General features: G+C 39.0%; 1 protein-coding gene across 1 annotated transcript in view; it reads left to right on the top strand.

The window, feature by feature from the left end:
• The window catches only part of LOC111185235 (zinc finger protein 75D), a 38,418-nt gene extending 21,065 nt beyond the window's left edge, over nt 1-17,353 (top strand). The window contains exon 6 of the mRNA XM_089896281.1: nt 3,095-17,353. Coding sequence (XP_089752407.1) covers nt 3,095-3,327 — 233 coding nt within the window. The 3' untranslated portion in view covers nt 3,328-17,353. The remainder of the gene's footprint in view (nt 1-3,094) is intronic.
• The last annotated feature ends 81 nt before the right edge of the window (nt 17,354-17,434 follow it).

The raw sequence follows: 17,434 nt of genomic DNA, 5'->3' as shown, positions 1-17,434 counted from the left end.
TTTTCTCTCTTTTTTTTTTAATTGAAATTATGTGTAAATGAATACTAAAAACATTAGAATTTGTTATAATTCCCTCTAATCATATGCCTAATCCTGAGCCATCTTCTAACCATTCCTACTTGATGGTATTTCTTTCTTTTTCTTTTAAACAAGTTTATTTTATTTATTTTTATATTTTATTTATTTTTATTATTTCATTTATTTATTTTTGCCTGCGTTGGGTCTTCGTTGCTGCACGCAGGCTTTCTCTAGTTGCAGCGAGCGGGGACTACTCTTCATTGCAGTGCGCGGACTTCTCATTGCGGTGGCTTCTCTTGCTGCCGAGCACGGGTTCTAGGCACGCGGGCTTCAGTAGTTAGTTGTGGCACACAGGCTCGGTAGTTGTGGCTCGCAGGCTGTAGAGCACAGGCTCAGTAGTTGTGGCGCAGGGGCTTAGTTACTCCACGACATGTGGGATCTTCCCGGAGCAGGGCTCGAACCCATGTACCCTGCATTGGCAGGCGGGTTCTTAACCACTGTGACACCAGGGAATTCCTGGTATTTCTTTTTATTAGCATTTACCTGTAGCATTTTGGTAATTGCTAAGATGAAAAATGATGTGGATTTTAATACTCCTTTTCTATTTCCTTCCCCATTTGGCACCATACTTCCTCTTCATGAGGAGTTTTCTTTCCTTTTCCTTGGTTAGTGTCCACTCCTTCCCTTGATTCTCTTTCTGGAGTTATTGTAAAGTAGTTACTCTGTACTTCAACACCCAGTGCTCTGATAGTCAAGAAGTGTGGTGCAAAATGCTTTGAAAGATCATTTTACGGCCAATACTTGCTGTAATTTAACATTTATAAAAATCAACTTAACAAACCAAGTGTTACTTGTAACCAGTATTCTTGGTGCCATAAACTAGTGTTCATCACCTGCAGTTCCCAAATTGACACATTAACCTGCTGCCAAAAACTAGTTCTATTTCTGCCTGCGGATGTTTGCTCCCTAAAACTTTTGGAGCGATATGCACTGTGAATGTTCATGTATTCATTCAACATTGGGCAAATGTTTATTGGGCACTTTCTACATGCCAGGCATTGTTTTAGGTGCTGGGATTTTATGTTCACAAGCATTTTTGGTTTTGTGTTTTTGCTTCTAAAGAATGCTAGGTTGGGGATAAAGTGGGCATTTTCTAGGTTTCTTTACATGGTTTAAACAATTTGTATAATATTTGTATCATTCATTTGTTTGGCAGATTGGCTTTCCATGGTCAGTTTCCCACTCTTCCTTATCTTCAAGACCAACTGCAGCTTCCCTAAAATAGAATAGGAAAAACACAACTCTACTGTCTTACATACCTTAATATTAATTTAAAAAATAGATGTGTTTGAATTGACTTAGGCTCTCTACTTTTTTGAGAGTGGACTTTAGCATTCACATTTGGAGAGTATCTTTGAGATATATATATATATTTTTTTTAATTTAATTTTATTTATTTATTTATTTTTTGCGGTATGCGGACCTCTCACTGTTGTGGCCTCTCCCGTTGTGGAGCACAGGCTCCGGACGCGCAAGCCCAGCGGCCATGGCTCACGGGCCCAGCCGCTCCGTGGCAGGTGGGATCTTCCCGGACCGGGGCATGAACCCGTGTCCCCTGCATTGGCAGGCGGACTCTCAACCACTGTGCCACCAGGGAAGCCTCTATTTTTGATATTTTTATTTTAAGTTTTAAAATTCTTATGAATGACATGATTAGAGCACTAAAGGCTGAGACAAGAAGTCTAGATACCTTCAGACACAAAGAAAACACCTACGAAAATTTAGGCACTTTAGTATATAAGCAATTCTACTTGCTAAAAGGGTTGTTTGTTTTTGTTTTTTGTTTTTTTGGTCTATGTCTCAACTTTTCACAACCATCAACCCCCAAGTGGTCAGAAACTTCACCTCAAGCAGCATTATTTAACACTACATGAAAGAAACTCAGTAGTAGAGAATTTAATATTGAAAAGGGCAAAGGATTTGAATAGACGTTTCTCACAATAAGATATACAAATGGCCAGTCAGTACATAAAAAGGCACTCAACATCATTAGCCATCATGGAAATGGAAATCAAAACCACAATGAGATACTATCCACTAGCATGTGGATAATAGATAAGAACGGGTTATTGAGGATGTGGAAAAATTAGAACCCTCATACACTGCTGGTGGGAATTTAAATTGTTCAGCCACTGTAGAAAACACTTTGGCACTAACTTCAAAAGTTAAACATCGAATTACCATTTGTTCCAGCAATTCCACTGCTACATATAGACCCAAGAGAATAGAAAACTTGTGTCCACAGAAAACTTATATATGAATGTACATAGCAGCATTATTCACAATAGCCCCAAACTAGAAACAACCCAAACGTCCATCAACTAATAAATGGATAAATAAAATGTGGCATATCCATACAATGGAATGTTGTTTAGCAATAAAAGGAAAGGAAATTCTGATATATGCTACAACATAGATGAACATTGAAAACATTCTAAGTGAAAGGAGTCAGACACAAAAGGTCACATGTTGTATGAAATATCCAGAACAGACAAATCTATAGAGACAGAAAGTGGATTAGTGATTTCCAGGGACTGGAAGCTGCAGCGGGTGGAGGTTGACTGCTAAAGATACAGGGTTTCTTTTGGGGTGATGAAAATGTTCTGGAATTAAATAGTGATAATGAAATGTAAGTATGGTAATAAAACTACTGAATTAAATATTTCAAAGTGGTGAATTTTATGATATGTGTCTTATATCTGAATTTTAAAAACCTGACTAAGAAGGGACTAAAGCAGAGGGTGACAAGTTGGCTTCCAGGTAACTAATAGTAGCAGGTGGGACAGGGAAGAAGATTGTGGACAAGAAAAAAGATTAAGTAAAGCCTTTGAAAAGAAGTAAACTAATTTGGGAAGACCTCGGTGGAGGCAGGGATTAGGTATCAGAGTGGAGAACCAGTAATACAGGAAAAGAAAGAAAATGTATAGATGTTGGAAAGGCACAAGGAAAACTAAGTATTGGGGTTCCAGCTCTGGATAAGATGAAGTAAGCATGCTTCACCTTTTCTCTCACATAGAAAACAACTCTAAAACCTGGATAGAATGTATGGAGCAGCTATTCGAGAACGTCAAAGCATTAATAGCAGTTGGTGATTTGGAGAAGAACACCAGAGTTCAAAGTACCACTGAACTGATGGTGAGTTTACAATTTATGTTCTCTGATATCCCTTTACCTCAGCTCAGCACAACTAGAAACCTAGAAGTGAGCACTGTGGTGAAGATGGAGGCAAAATACAACATTTACTTATGACAAAAACTCCCAGGAAACTAGGAATAGAATGGAACTTCTTCAACCTGTAAAAGAGCATCTATTAAAAAAGCTGTATAGGGCTTCCCTGGTGGCGCAGTGGTTGAGAGTCCGCCTGCCGATGCAGGGGACACGGGTTCGTGCCCTGGTCCGGGAAGATCCCACATGCCACGGAGCGGCTAGGCCCATGAGCCATGGCCGCTGAGCCTGCGCGTCCAGAGCCTGTGCACCGCAACAGGAGAAGCCACAACAGTGACAGGCCCGCATACTGAAAAAAAAAAAAAAAAAAAAAAGCTCTATAGCTCATATCATACTTAGTTATCAAAGACTGAATGCTTTCCCTCTGAGATCTCTGAGATAAGCAACAAGACAAGAATACCCAGTCCTGCCACTTGTGTTTAGCGTTGTACTGGAAGGTTTGACCAGTGCAATAACGAAAGAAAGGGAAATAAAAAACATCCAGATTGAAAAGGAAAAACAAAACTGTTCCTGTTCACTGATGACATGATTGTCAATGTAGAAAATTCTAAGACCCTGCCAAAATCTCTAAAATAAGTAAATTTAGTAAGATCACAAGATGCAAGGTCAATAAACAAAACAAATTCTATTTCTGTACATTGGAAACAATGTACTTTACAATAGCTTCAAGAAAAGAAATAGTTATAAATCTAACAAATCATGTAGAGGTTGTGTGTGCTGAGAACTATAAATCACTGGTGAAATAAGTCAAAGATGTCCTAAATAAATGGAAAGACATACCATGTTCATAAATTGGAAAGACTCAAAGTAGTAAAAATGTCAATTCTCCCCTGATTGATCAATAGTTTTAATGCAATGTGGAAAGATAAAAGAACTAGAATAGCCTAAACAGTTTTGAAAAATAAGAAAAAAATTGAAGATATCACATTACTTGATTATAAGACTTTCTCTAAAGCTATGTTAATCAAAAGAGTGTGATATTGGTAGAGGGGTAGACACACAGATCAATGGCATAGAATAAAGAGTCCAGAAATAGACCCACATAAATATGGCAGGTTGATTTTAAATAGGCAAATATTTAATGAGGTTACAATCACGTAAAACAGAATTAACCATTTTAAAGTGAACAATTGAGTGGCATTTAGTATATTCATAATTTTGTGCAACTACTACTTCTCTCTAGTTCCAAAATATTTTCATCACGCCCAAAGAAAGCCCCATATCCACTAGGCAGTTACTCCTCATTCTTGTTTTCCTATAGTGCCTGGCAAATCACAAACCTGCTTTTTGTCCCTCTGGATTGATCTAATCTGAATATTTAATATAAATGGAATCTTACAGTATGTGACATGTTGGGCCTGACTTTCTTTCACTAGTGTAACGCTTTTTAAGTTGACCCACATTGCAGCATGTTTCAATCAGTACTTCATTCCTTTTTTGGCTGAATAATATTCAGTATTATTGATTCATTACAATTTGTTTATACATTCATCTGTTGATGGACATTTAAGTTGTTTCTACTTTTTGGCTATTGTGATAGCCCTGTTGCATACATGCAAGTACAAGTATTTGTTTTTGTACCTGTTTTCAGCTCTGTTGGCATACAGTATACCCAGAAGTGGTACTGTGGGGTCATATGGTAGTTTTATGTTTAATTTTTGAGGAACAGACTTACCTATCGGGCCTGAAATATTTTATAGGCATACCTCATTTTAGTGCACTTTTATTGCCCTTCACAGATAATGTATTTTTACAAATTGAATGTTTGTGGCAACCCTGCATCAGCAAGTCTAGCAGCACCATTATTCTAACAGCATTTTCTCACTTTTTGTCCCTGTGTCACATTTTGATAATTCTCACAATATTTCAAACTTTTCCTTATTATATTTGTTATGGTGATCTGTGATCAGTGATTTTTGATGTTACTATTGTAACAGTTTTGGCATTATGTAGACATAATGCTATTGCATACTTAATAAATTGCAGTATAGTGTAACTATAACTTTTATATGCTCTGGGAAAACAAAATTAAAAAATTGTCACTTTATTGTGACATTTGCTTTTTTTGTTTTTCGGCTGCACTGTGCGCCTTGTGGGATCTTAGTTCCCTGACCAGGAATTGAACCCAGACCCTCAGCAATGAGACCACAGAGTCTTAACCACTGGACTGCCAGGGAATTCCCACAGTGTTTGCTTTGTTGCAGTGGTCTGGAACTGAACCCTCAGTACCTCCAAAGTATGCCTGTGCATTCTCACCAGACGTGTTCAGGGGTTCCTTTTTTCTACCTTCTTGCTAACACTAGCTATTTTTCTATTTGTATTATTATTATAGCCATCTAAATGAGTATAAAGTGGTATTTAATTATGTTTTTGGTCTGCATTTCCCCAATAACTAATGATGTTGAGCATCTTTTCATGTGCTTGTTGACCATTTATCTTCTTTAGAGAAATGTCTCTTTGAGTCCTTTGGCCATTTTACAGTTTGTTTGTTTATTTATTTATTTATGGCTGTGTTGGGTCTTTGTTGCTGCGCGCGGGCTTTCTCTAGTTGTGGCAAGCAGGGGCTACTCTTCCTTGCGGTGCACAGGCTTCTCATTGCGGTGGCTTCTCTTGTTGCAGAGCACGGGCTTTAGGCACGCGGGCTTCAGTAGTTGTGGCACATGGGCTTAGTAGTTGTGGCTTGCAGTCTCCAGAGCGCAGGCCCAGTAGTTGTGATGCATGGGCTTAGTTGCTCTGCGGCATGTGGGATCTTCCTGGACCAGGGCTCAAACCCATGTCCCCTGCACTGGCAGATGGATTCTTAACCACTGCACCACCAGGGAAGCCCCAAAACCTTACTTTTAATAATACATAGAACAGCTAGACAGAAGATCAAAAAAACAAACTGAGTTCTTCAACAACATTATAAACCAGCTAGATATAACAGTTATATATAGAACACCCTGCCCAACAACAGTACACATTCTTCTCAAGTGCACATGGACATTATCCAGGATAGACCATATAGTAGGCAATGAAATAAGGCTTAATAAATTTTAAAAGATTCAAATCATATAAGGTATCTTCTCTGACTGCATGGAATAAAACTAGAAATAACAAAAAGAAAACTGGCAAATTCACAAATATGAGAAATTAATTAACATACTCTTAAATGACCGTAGGTCAAAGAAGACATCATAAGGGAAATTATGAAATATTTTGAGATGAATGAAGACAAAAATACAACATACCGAAACTTAAGGGATGCAGCAATAGTAATACTCAAAGGGAAATTTATGGCTGTAAATACCTATATTAAAAAAGAATAAATATCTCAAAGCAATAACTTTCTGTTTTAAGGGAAGAGCAAACTAAATGCAACAGCAGCCAAAGGAAGGAAATAATTAAGATTAGAATGGAATAGGGAATAGAAATAGAGAAGTGAAATGGAATGAAGTAGAGAATAGAAAAACAATAGAGAATCAAACACACCAAAACTGGTTCTTTGAAAAGATTAAAAATATTGACAAAACTTAACTGAACTGACCAAGAGAGAAAGAGAGAAATCACAAATTACTAAAATCAGAAGTGAAAGTGAGGACATTCCTACTGCTTTTATAGAAATGAAAAGGATTATAAGAGAATACTATGAACAACTGTACACCAACAAATTAGTAACCTAGATGAAATGGAAAAATTCTTAGAAACACAAAACTGTAAAAACTGGCTCAAGAAGAAACAGAAATGTAAATAGACCTATAACATGTAAAAAGAATTAGCCAGTAGTCAAAGACCTCCTAAGAAACAAAAGACCAGGACCCAATGACTTCACTGGTAAATTCTACCAAACAGTTAAAGAAAAATTAACACCAAACCTTCTCAGACTATTCCAAAAATAGAAGAGGAAGAACTGCTTCTGAACTCATTCTATGAGGTCAGCACTCCTGTGATAACAAAGCCAGACAAAGACATCACAAGACTACAGATTAATATGCCATGTGAATGTAGATGTAAAAATCCTCAACAAAATACCAGAAAACTGAATTCAGCAGCTTATTAAAATGATTATACATCATGACCAGTGGTATTTATTCCAGGAAAAAAATAGTGGTTCAGTATATGAAAATCAGTCAATGTAATATAGCACATTAGTGGAATAAAGGACCAAAATCAAATGATCATCTCAATTGATGCAGAAAAAACTTTGACAAAATCTTACATCCTTTCTGATTAAAAAAACTCTCATCAGGCTAGGAGTAGAAAGGTACTTCCTCAACATGGTAAGGGGCATTTATTAAAAAACCCACAGCTAACATCGTGGAAGACTTAATGACTTAATGGTGGAAGACTTAATGACTTAATGATGGAAGACTGAAAGCATTCCCCCTAAGATCAAGAATAAGATGAGAGGATGCTCACTTTGATCACTTCAATTCAACATTTTACTGGAAGTTCTAGACAGAGCAATTAGGCAATAAAAATAAATAAAAGACATGCAAATTGGAAAGGAAGATGAAGAAATATCTCTATTCACAGATGAGATGATCTTATATATAGAAAATCGTAACGAATCAACAAATACCCAAGTATTAGAGTTGATAAATTCACCCAAGTTGCACAGTTCAATATCAAGACATAAAAATCATCTGTGGTTCTATATATTAGCAAGGAACAATTTGAAAAGGAAATTTAAGAAAACAATTTCATTTATAATATTATCAAAAAGAATAAAATATTTAGGAATGAATTTGACCAAGAAGATACAATACTTGTATACAAACAAGTATAAAACATTGCTGAAAGAAATTAAAGAAGACCAAAATGAATAGAAAGACATCCCATGTTCATGGATTGGAAGAGTTTATATTGTTAAGATGGCCATACTTTCCAAAGGGATCTACAGATTCAATGCAATCCCTGTCAAAGTTCCAAATGTGTCCTTTACAGAAATTGAAAAGCTAATACTAAAATTAATATGGAATTGCAAACCCTGAATAGCCAAAACAATATTGAAAAAGAAGAACAAAGTTGGGGAGCTCACATTTCCCAGTTTCAAAAATTCCTACAAAGATATAGTAATCAAAACACAGAGATAGGACTTCCTTGGTGGTCCAGTGAGAAGGAATCCGCATTCCCAATGCAGGAGACCCCGGGTTTGATCCCTGGTCAGGGAACTAGATCCCACATGCATGCCACAACTATGAGTTTGCATGCTAAAACCACGAGTTCGCATGCCCCAACTAAAAGGATCCTGCATGCCTCAGCTAAACATGCCGAAGTGAGGATCCCACGTGCCGCAGCTAGGACTCAGTACAGCCTAAAATAAATAAATAAATAAATAAATAAATAAATAAATAAATAAATAAATAAATAAATAAATAAATGTTTTAAAGCCCCACAGAGATAGATATATAGATCAGCTGAATAGAACTGAGAGTCCAGGAATAAACCCATACATCTATGGTCAATTGATTTTTGACAAGAATGGTAAGACCATTCGATGTGGAAAGAATAGTATTGTCAACAAATGGTACTGAGAAGAATGGGTATGGACATGCAAATAATCAAATTGCAGCCTTACCTCACACTATATACAAAAATTAACTCAACATGAATAAAAGATCTAAATGTAAGAGCTAAAAATATACCTCTTAAAAGAAAACATATGGGTAAATCTTCATGACCTTGGATTTGGCAGTGGATTCTTAGATATGACACCAGAAACAAAAGCAAAAAAGAAAATATAGATAAACTGGACTCATCAAAATAAACAACTGTTGTATTTCAAAGGGCACTATTAAAAAAGTGAAAAGACAATTCAATTGCACATGAAATGATGCTCAACATCACTAGTCATTGGGGAAATATAAATCAAAACCCTAAAGAGAAATACATCTAACCCCCTAGAATTGCTATAATGTTTTTTTAAAAGGGACAACAATAATTGGTAAAGATGTAGAAAAATTGGAACCCTCTACGTTGCTGGTGAGAATATAAAATGATACGGCCTCTGTGGAAAACAGTTTGACAATTCCTCAAAAAGTTAAACATAGAATTACGATATGAACCAATAATTCCACTCCTACGTATATCCTTGAAAGAATTGAAAACATGCTTTCAAACAAAAACTTGCAAGTGAATGTTCATAGGAACACTGTTCACAATAGCCAAAAGGTTTAAACCACCCAAGTGTTCATCAACTGATGAATGGAGGAACAAAATGTAGTATATCCATATAATGGGATATTATCAATTCATAAAAATGAATTTAGTACAATGGGGATGAAGCTTGAAAACATTATGCAAAGTAAAGGAAGTCAGGCCCAAAAGGTCACATATGATTCCATATATATGAAATATCTGGAATAGGAAAATCCACAGAGACAGAAAGGAGGTTAATGGTTGTCAGAGGATGGAGCAAGGGAGAATGGGGAGTAACTACTAAATGGGTAGAGGGTTTTCTTTGGGGATGATGAAAATATTTTGGAAGCAGACAAAGGTAATGATTGAACAACCTTGTGAATATACTATAAACCACAGGATTGAACATTTTAAATGGTTAAAATTATGAATTTTGTTATGTGAATTTTATCTCAATAAAAATTTAAAAGGCACTCAAAACTTTCCCTAATTGATTTTTCTAATTGTAAAGAAATACATTCTTATTGTATTTAGCCAAACAATACAGAAGTCTATTTCAAAAGAAGTTAATCATTCTTCTTGGGGCAGGGACTATTGCTTGGCTGCTCAATACCTCTTCTCCATTTCTTTCTTACTAATATAACACTTGTATTATGGGGGCTGCCTGACATGATGTGATGTGATGTGATATAATAATTGTGACCAGCTAAAAACTACATTTTCCAGCCTCCTATGCAATTAGGTGTAGTTATATAACTGAATCCTCATCCATGAGATGTACGGGGAAGATATTTGGTGGGACTTCTAGGATAGCTTCCCAAACTAGGCGCAAACATCTCCTTCCACCTTCCGTGCACGAATGTGGACATGTGGCTAGAGCACCTACCACCATCTTAGACCACAGGTGGCCTTGAGGATAGACGCCACTGTTAAGAATGGTGGAACAGGGGGAATTCCCTGGTAGTCCAGCGGGTAAGACTCCGTGCTCCTAATGCAGGGGGCCTGGGTTCGATCCCTGATTGGGGAACTAGGTCCCGCATGCATGCCGCAACTGAGAAGTCCACATGCCGCAATTAAAAGATCCCGCATGCTGCAACAAAGATCCCGGTGCTGCAACTAAGACCTGGCGCAGCCGAAAATAAATAATAAATAACTAAATAATAAAAAAATTGAAAAATAATAAGGTAACTTTCTTTTCTTTCTTTTTTTTTTTTTTTTTTCGGTACGTGGACTTCTCACTGTTGTGGCCTCTCCCGCTGCGGAGCACAGGCTCCGGACACGCAGGCTCAGTGGCCATGGCTCACGGGCCCAGCCGCTCTGTGGCATGTGGGATCTTCCTGGACCGGGGCACGAACCCACCTCCCCTGCATCGGCAGGCGGACTCTCAACCTCTGTGCCACCAGGGAAGTTCAAGGCAACTTTCTTAAAAAAAAAAAAAAAGAATGGTGGAACAGGGACTTCCCTGGCAGTCCAGTGGTTAAGACTTCGTCTTCCAATGCAGGGGATGCAGGTTCGATCCCTGGTCAGGGAGCTAAGGTCCCACATGCCTTGTGGCCAAAAAGCCAAAACATAAAGCATAATAAATTCAATGAAGACTTACAAAAAGGTCCACATAGGGCTCCCCTGGTGGCGCAGTGGTTAAGAATCTGCCTGCCAATGCAGGGGACACGGGTTTGAGCCCTGGTCCAGGAAGATCCCACATGCCGAGCGGCAATTGAGCCCATGTGCCACAACTACTGAGTCTGCACTCTAGAGCCTGCGAGCCACAGCTACTGAGCCCGCATGCCACAACTACTGAGGCCCACGCGCCTAGAGCCCGTGCTCTGCAACTAGAGAAGCCACGACAATGAGAAGCCCGCGCACTGCAACGAAGAGTAGCCCCCGCTCGCTGCAACTAGAGAAAGCTCGGGCACAGCAACGAAGACCCAACACAGCCAAAAATAAATAAATTAATTAATTTTTAAAAACTGGTACACATCAAAAAAAAATCTTAAAAAAAAAAAGAATGGTGGAACAAAAAGGCACAAGGAACCTGAATTGGTGATTGTTGAGCTGCTGCCATGCTAGATCTTGATTGTCGATTTCTTATTTATTTATTTATTTATCTATTTGGCTGTGTCAGGTCTTAGTTGCGGCATGCAGGATCTTTGTTGCTGCGCAAGGGCTTCTCTCTAGTTTTTGTGTGCAGGCTGTAGAGTGCTCGGGCTTATCCCTCGGCCTGTGGGATCTTAGTTTCCCGACCAGGGATTGAACCTATGTTCCCTGCATTGGGAGGTGGATTCTTAACCACTGGACCACCAGGGAAGTCCCTGATTGTCTATTTCTGAACTTGCTTTTTGTGAAGGAAAAATAAACCGCCTATTTTCTTATAAAATAATTAATTTGGATCACTACCTCATACCGTATACAATAATGAACTCCAGAGAATTAAAAACTTACATATGAAAGATAAAACTATATGAAGAAATTGAAATGAAATATATTTGTAAATTTGGGATTGGGAAGAAGTTCTTAAAAATCTTAAACGCACAAATCAATTTTAAGGCAGATAATGTATTAATTGGGTTATATAAAAATTTAGGATTTCTGTTCAGAGGTTAGCATAGACTAAACTAGGGGGAAATATTTACAGTGTATATACCTGGCAAAATTTATCTAGAGTATTCTAGGATCTACTGCAAATCAGGAAACCGCAGAAAAACTAAAATAAGAATGGGCAGAGGATATGAAAAGGCAGTTTATAGAAGGAGAAATAAGAATAGCCAACACATTTATTAAAAAATGTCCAATCTCGGGCTTCCCTGGTGGCGCAGTGGTTAAGAATCCACCTGCCAATGCAGAAGATATGGGTTCAAGCCCTGGTCTGGGAAGATCCTACATGCCGCGGAGCAACTAAGCCCATGCAGCACAACTACTGAGCCTGAGCTCTAGAGCGCACAAGCCACAACTACTGAGCCTGCTTGCCACAACTAGTGAAGCCCATGTGCCTAGAGCCCATGCCCCACAACAAGAGAAGCCATCGAAATGAGAAGCCCACGCACTGCAATGAAGAGTAGCCCCTGCTCGCTGCAACTACAGAAAAGACCACACACAGCAACGAAGACCCAATGCAGCCAAAAATAAATAAATAAATTTTAAAAATGTCCAATCTCACTAGTAATCACTTTAAATTAAAATCAAATTAATCTGAGATACCATTTTATACCCATCAGATTAGCGTAAATTAGAAAATTTGATTGTAGTAGGTATTAACTAGGTTGGGGCGGGGGGCGCGGGATCAGAACCCTTCATTTATAGCTGTTGGGAGTGGTATACTGCTACAACCCTCTGAAAGAGTCTGGTAGTGCTTATGTATATATATCCCTGTTCCTCAGCATTCTCAATCATGTGTGTGTGTTTGTGTACACATATGTGCATACAATAGAGACTCATGCAGGTCCATAAAGGGACCTGTACACAAATGTTCACTGCAGCATTGTCTGTGGTTGTGGGAAATTAAGACAAGCTATACATTCATCCCTAGTGGAATGTACAAATAAAAGATGATAGATGCATATTCAGCATTGAAAATACTAAACTAAATATACACATAACAACATGGATATATCTTTTAAAATATAAGTAATAACACTGTGGGAAAAAAGGAGTTAAAGGGCTTCCCTGGTGGTGCAGTGGTTGAGAGTCTGCCTGCCGATGCAGGGGACACGGGTTCGTGCCCTGGTCCGGGAGGATCCCACATGCCGCGGAGTGGCTGGGCCCGTGAGCCATGGCCTCTGAGCCTGCGCGTCCGTAGCCTGTGCTCCGCAGCGGGAGACGCCACAATAGTGAGAGGCCCGCGTACCGCAAAAAAAAGAAACGAAAATAAATAAGCAACAAGCATATATTGTACAGCGTGGGAAATACAGCCAATATTTTATAATAACTTTAAATGGAGTATAATCTATAAAAAATACTGAATCACTATATTGTACACCTGAAACTAACATAATATCAGCTATATGTAAATCAACTGTACTTCAAAATTATATGTAAATCAACTATACTTCAAAAAAATACTAACCTCCTCTACATAGAATGGTCTGTTTATGCCTCGTGAGAAAACGAACACTGTTTAACACTAAGCAAGTCATTTTATTCTCACTTTATTCTTGGTTTACTTGTCTACCAAGTGGGGATAAGGCCACCTGCCATAGAAAGCATTTTAACAACTAAGCTAGATCCTGTGAAAGTACCTTGGAAAGGATAAAATTATATAATTAGTAATTATTTAAGGAATGCAGTTATTCTTATTGCTCTTTCAATTAGTAATCTGTGTTTGGAGATGGAGTTCAGGTGAAAGAACCAGTCGGTTCTTCGGGGACAGCCTTTTTCCTGTGTTCCAGCCATGCTAGTGCTTTGTGCTAATTGCCTGTGGGGGACAGAGATCCCCTCTTGGGCCCTGCAGAATGAGCCAGAGCGAGCCTGGCTTCCAGGTGGCAGAGCCAGCACTCCTCAGAGAGCCAGGACCAACCCCAAGCCTGCGCTCTTAGCTCGAGGGCATGGGAGCAGCCACAGAGCACAGCCACCATCCTAATTCCACACTCTCTCTCCTACTTGATCCACCAAGCACCAGTGACAGTGTGACAGATTCAGGTGGAATCTTGAAGCCAAAGGTATGTTTCCATAGAAAATCTGTAGACATTTATTAGTGGAGAATCCAGGGTATGGGAAAGAGAGGCAAAGAGGAAAAAAGAGAAGGAAAGAGCAGTCATGGGGATCAGAGAAGAGAGAGCGTGTGAAACAGCCTTTTACAGGGGCTGATTTTGGCTTCTTCCTGCCTGGGAAAAGTTGGAGGTGATATGGTATTAGGGCCCCAAGCATATTTGTGACCTTCTCTATCAGCTAAGAGAAGAGATAGGAAGGAAAAATATTTAAGCTGCACAGGGGAATTGTAAAACTACAAATTAAGAACTTTTATTGAATAAAAGTCATCTCTAGAATGTCTAGGAGAGAAGCTGGAAAATTTTTATCCTGACCCCCCCCCGTAAAAAAAGGCCCTTTTGTGTGCACATTCAAGTCCTAGGAACAGAATCCTCCAACAGAAAAGGGTCATAGCAGACTTAGGGAGAGCCCAGTGCCCTTGGTCAGGCAAATCTCTAAACACGAAGTCTCTAATTCCCTTTTCTCTTGCCAAAGAATTTGCCAATATTTTATCATGCCAACATCTCAGAATGTATAATCACAATTTCTCTTGCTTTTAATTTAAGCCTGTTTTTGCTTTTTCTAGGTAAGGAGAGCACCTGCTCTGCAAGCAGGAATCTTTGAAATCCCACCATATAGCAAAGACATTCTTTAATCACTTCTTAAATGAGCTAACATCTTGGCCATTTTCCGTAGAACCTATTTCCTCCTTCTCCCTCTTCTCTGAAAATCTGCACATGCTCCTTGTCTTTTTAAAAATATCTGACAGGAGACTTCCTGGCTGTCCAGTGGTTAAGATTTTGCCTCCCAGTGCAGGGGGTGCGGGTTCGATCCCTGGTCGGGGAGCTAAGATCCTACATGCCTCGGGGCCAAAAAACATAAAACAGAAGGAATATTGTAACAGATTCAATAAAGACTTTTAAAATGGTCCACAACAGCAACAAAAAAAATCTTAAAAAAAATGTAAGACCCTCCAATAAGGAATTTCCTAGGCAAGACAGGGCAGAAAGCTTCCTGGACCTAAAGTAGAGCACACCCCTCTCCGGTTTTCCCTTACAAGACCCGCTGCAAACTGCCCTCAGCTTGCACAGAAATGTACCCTCGATGGAACACCATGCTTATCCAGCCTTTTCCAGTCTGAGTTTTTGGTGGTAAATTTTTATATGTATTTGATGTACTACCATGCATTTAGCCTTCTTTTAATTTTATACAATCCTATGCTCATTAGGATTACCCCCTTAGCCAGCCTGATAGTCCATGCATCCAGCATTCTTTTTCCAACAGTAGCATCAGAAATCAATTTAAGGGAGCTTGGTTGGATTCCCTGACGCAAACATCAAATGTAGAGGCCCCTTCAGACTTCATAGATTCCCTTCATTTCCCTTTATGAATCTTAAATTTTAATATATTTTTTCAACTGTGCTGCTCTTAGGAGTAATAATTCCCATAGATTTACTATGAACTATGTCATTTTTTCTTTTATTGATCCTATGTTTATCTCTTTTAAGATTCAAACTCCCACATCTCTAATTCTTTTTTTTTTTTTTACATCTTTATTGGAGTATAATTGCTATACAATGGTGTGTTAGTTTCGGCTTTATAACAAAGTGAATCAGTTATACATATACATATGTTCCCATATCTCTTCCCTCTTGCGTCTCCCTCCCTTCCACCCTCTCTATCCCACCCCTCTAGGTGGTCACAAAGCACCGAGCTGATCTCCCTGTGCTATGCGGCTGCTTCCCACTAGCTATCTATTTTACGTTTGGTAGTGTATATGTCCATGCCACTCTCTCGCTTCGTCACAGCTTACCCTTCTCCCTCCCATATCCTCAAGTCCATTCTCTAGTAGGTCTTTGTCTTTTTTTTTTTTTTTTTTTTTTTTTTGCAGTACGCGAGCCTCTCACTGTTGTGGCCTCTCCCGTTGCGGAGCACAGGCTCCGGACGCGCAGGCTCAGCGGCCATGGCTCACAAGCCCAGCCGCTCCGCGGCATGTGGGATCCTCCTGGACTGGGGCACGAACCCACGTCCCCTGCATTGGCAGGCGGACTCTCAACCACTGCGCCACCAGGGAAGCCCAGGCCTGTGTCTTCATTCCTGTCTTACGCCTAGGTTCTTCATGACATTTTTTTTTTCTTAGATTCCATATATATATATGTTAGCATACTGTATTTGTCTTTCTCTTTCTGACTTACTTCACTCTGTATGACAGACTCTAAGGCCATCCACCTCCATACTAATAGCTCAATTTCGTTTCTTTTTATGGCTGAGTAATATTCCATTGTATATATGTGCCACATCTTCTTTATCCATTCATCCGATGATGGACACTTAGGTTGTTTCCATCTCCTGGCTGTTGTAAATAGAGCTGCAGTGAGCATTGTGGTACATGACTCTTTTTGAATTATGGTCTTCTCAGGGTATATGCCCAGTAGTGGGATTGCTGGGTCATATGGTAGTTCTATTTGTAGTTTTTTAAGGAACCTCCATACTGTTCTCCATAGTGGCTGTACCAATTCACATTCCCACCAGCAGTGCAAGAGTGTTCCCTTTTCTCCACACCCTCCCCAGCATTTATTGTTTCTAGATTTTTTGATGATGGCCTTTCTGACTGGTATGAGATGATATCTCACTGTAGTTTTGATTTGCATTTCTCTAATGATTAATGATGTTGAGCATTCTTTCATGTGTTTGTTGGCAGTCTGTATATCTTCTTTGGAGAAATGTCTATTTAGGTCTTCTGCCCATTTTTGGATTGGGCTGTTTGTTTTTTTGTTATTGAGCTGCATGAGCTGCTTGTAAATTTTGGAGATTAATCCTTTGTCAGTTGCTTCATTTGCAAATATTTTCTCCCATTCTGAGGGTTGTCTTTTGGTCTTGTTTATGGTTTCCTTTGCTGTGCAAAAGCTTTGAAGTTCATTAGGTCCCATTTGTTTATTTTTGGTTTTATTTCCATTTCTCTAGGAGGTGGGTCAAAAAGGATCTTGCTGTGATTTATGTCATAGAGTGTTCTGCCTTTGTTTTCCTCTAAGAGTTTGATAGTTTCTGGCCTTACATTTAGGTCTTTAATCCATTTTGAGCTTATTTTTGTGTATGGTGTTAGGGAGTGATCTAATCTCATACTTTTACATGTACCTGTCCAGTTTTCCCAGCACCACTTATTGAAGAGGCTGTCCTATCTCCACTGTACATTCCTGCCTCCTTTATCAAAGATAAGGTGACCATAGGTGCGTGGGTTTATCTCTGGGCTTTCTATCCTGTTCCATTGATCTATATTTCTGTTTTTGTGCCAGTACCATACTGTCTTGATTACTGTAGCTTTGTAGTATAG

The sequence above is a fragment of the Delphinapterus leucas genome, chromosome 15 (assembly GCF_059928025.1).
Source record: "Delphinapterus leucas isolate spDelLeu-1000000601 "Yukka" chromosome 15, BTC_Dleu_Yukka2, whole genome shotgun sequence".
Lineage (NCBI taxonomy): Eukaryota > Metazoa > Chordata > Mammalia > Artiodactyla > Monodontidae > Delphinapterus > Delphinapterus leucas.
The sequence above is the reverse complement of the archived record's forward strand: the minus strand, read 5'-3'. Positions and strand labels throughout refer to the sequence as shown.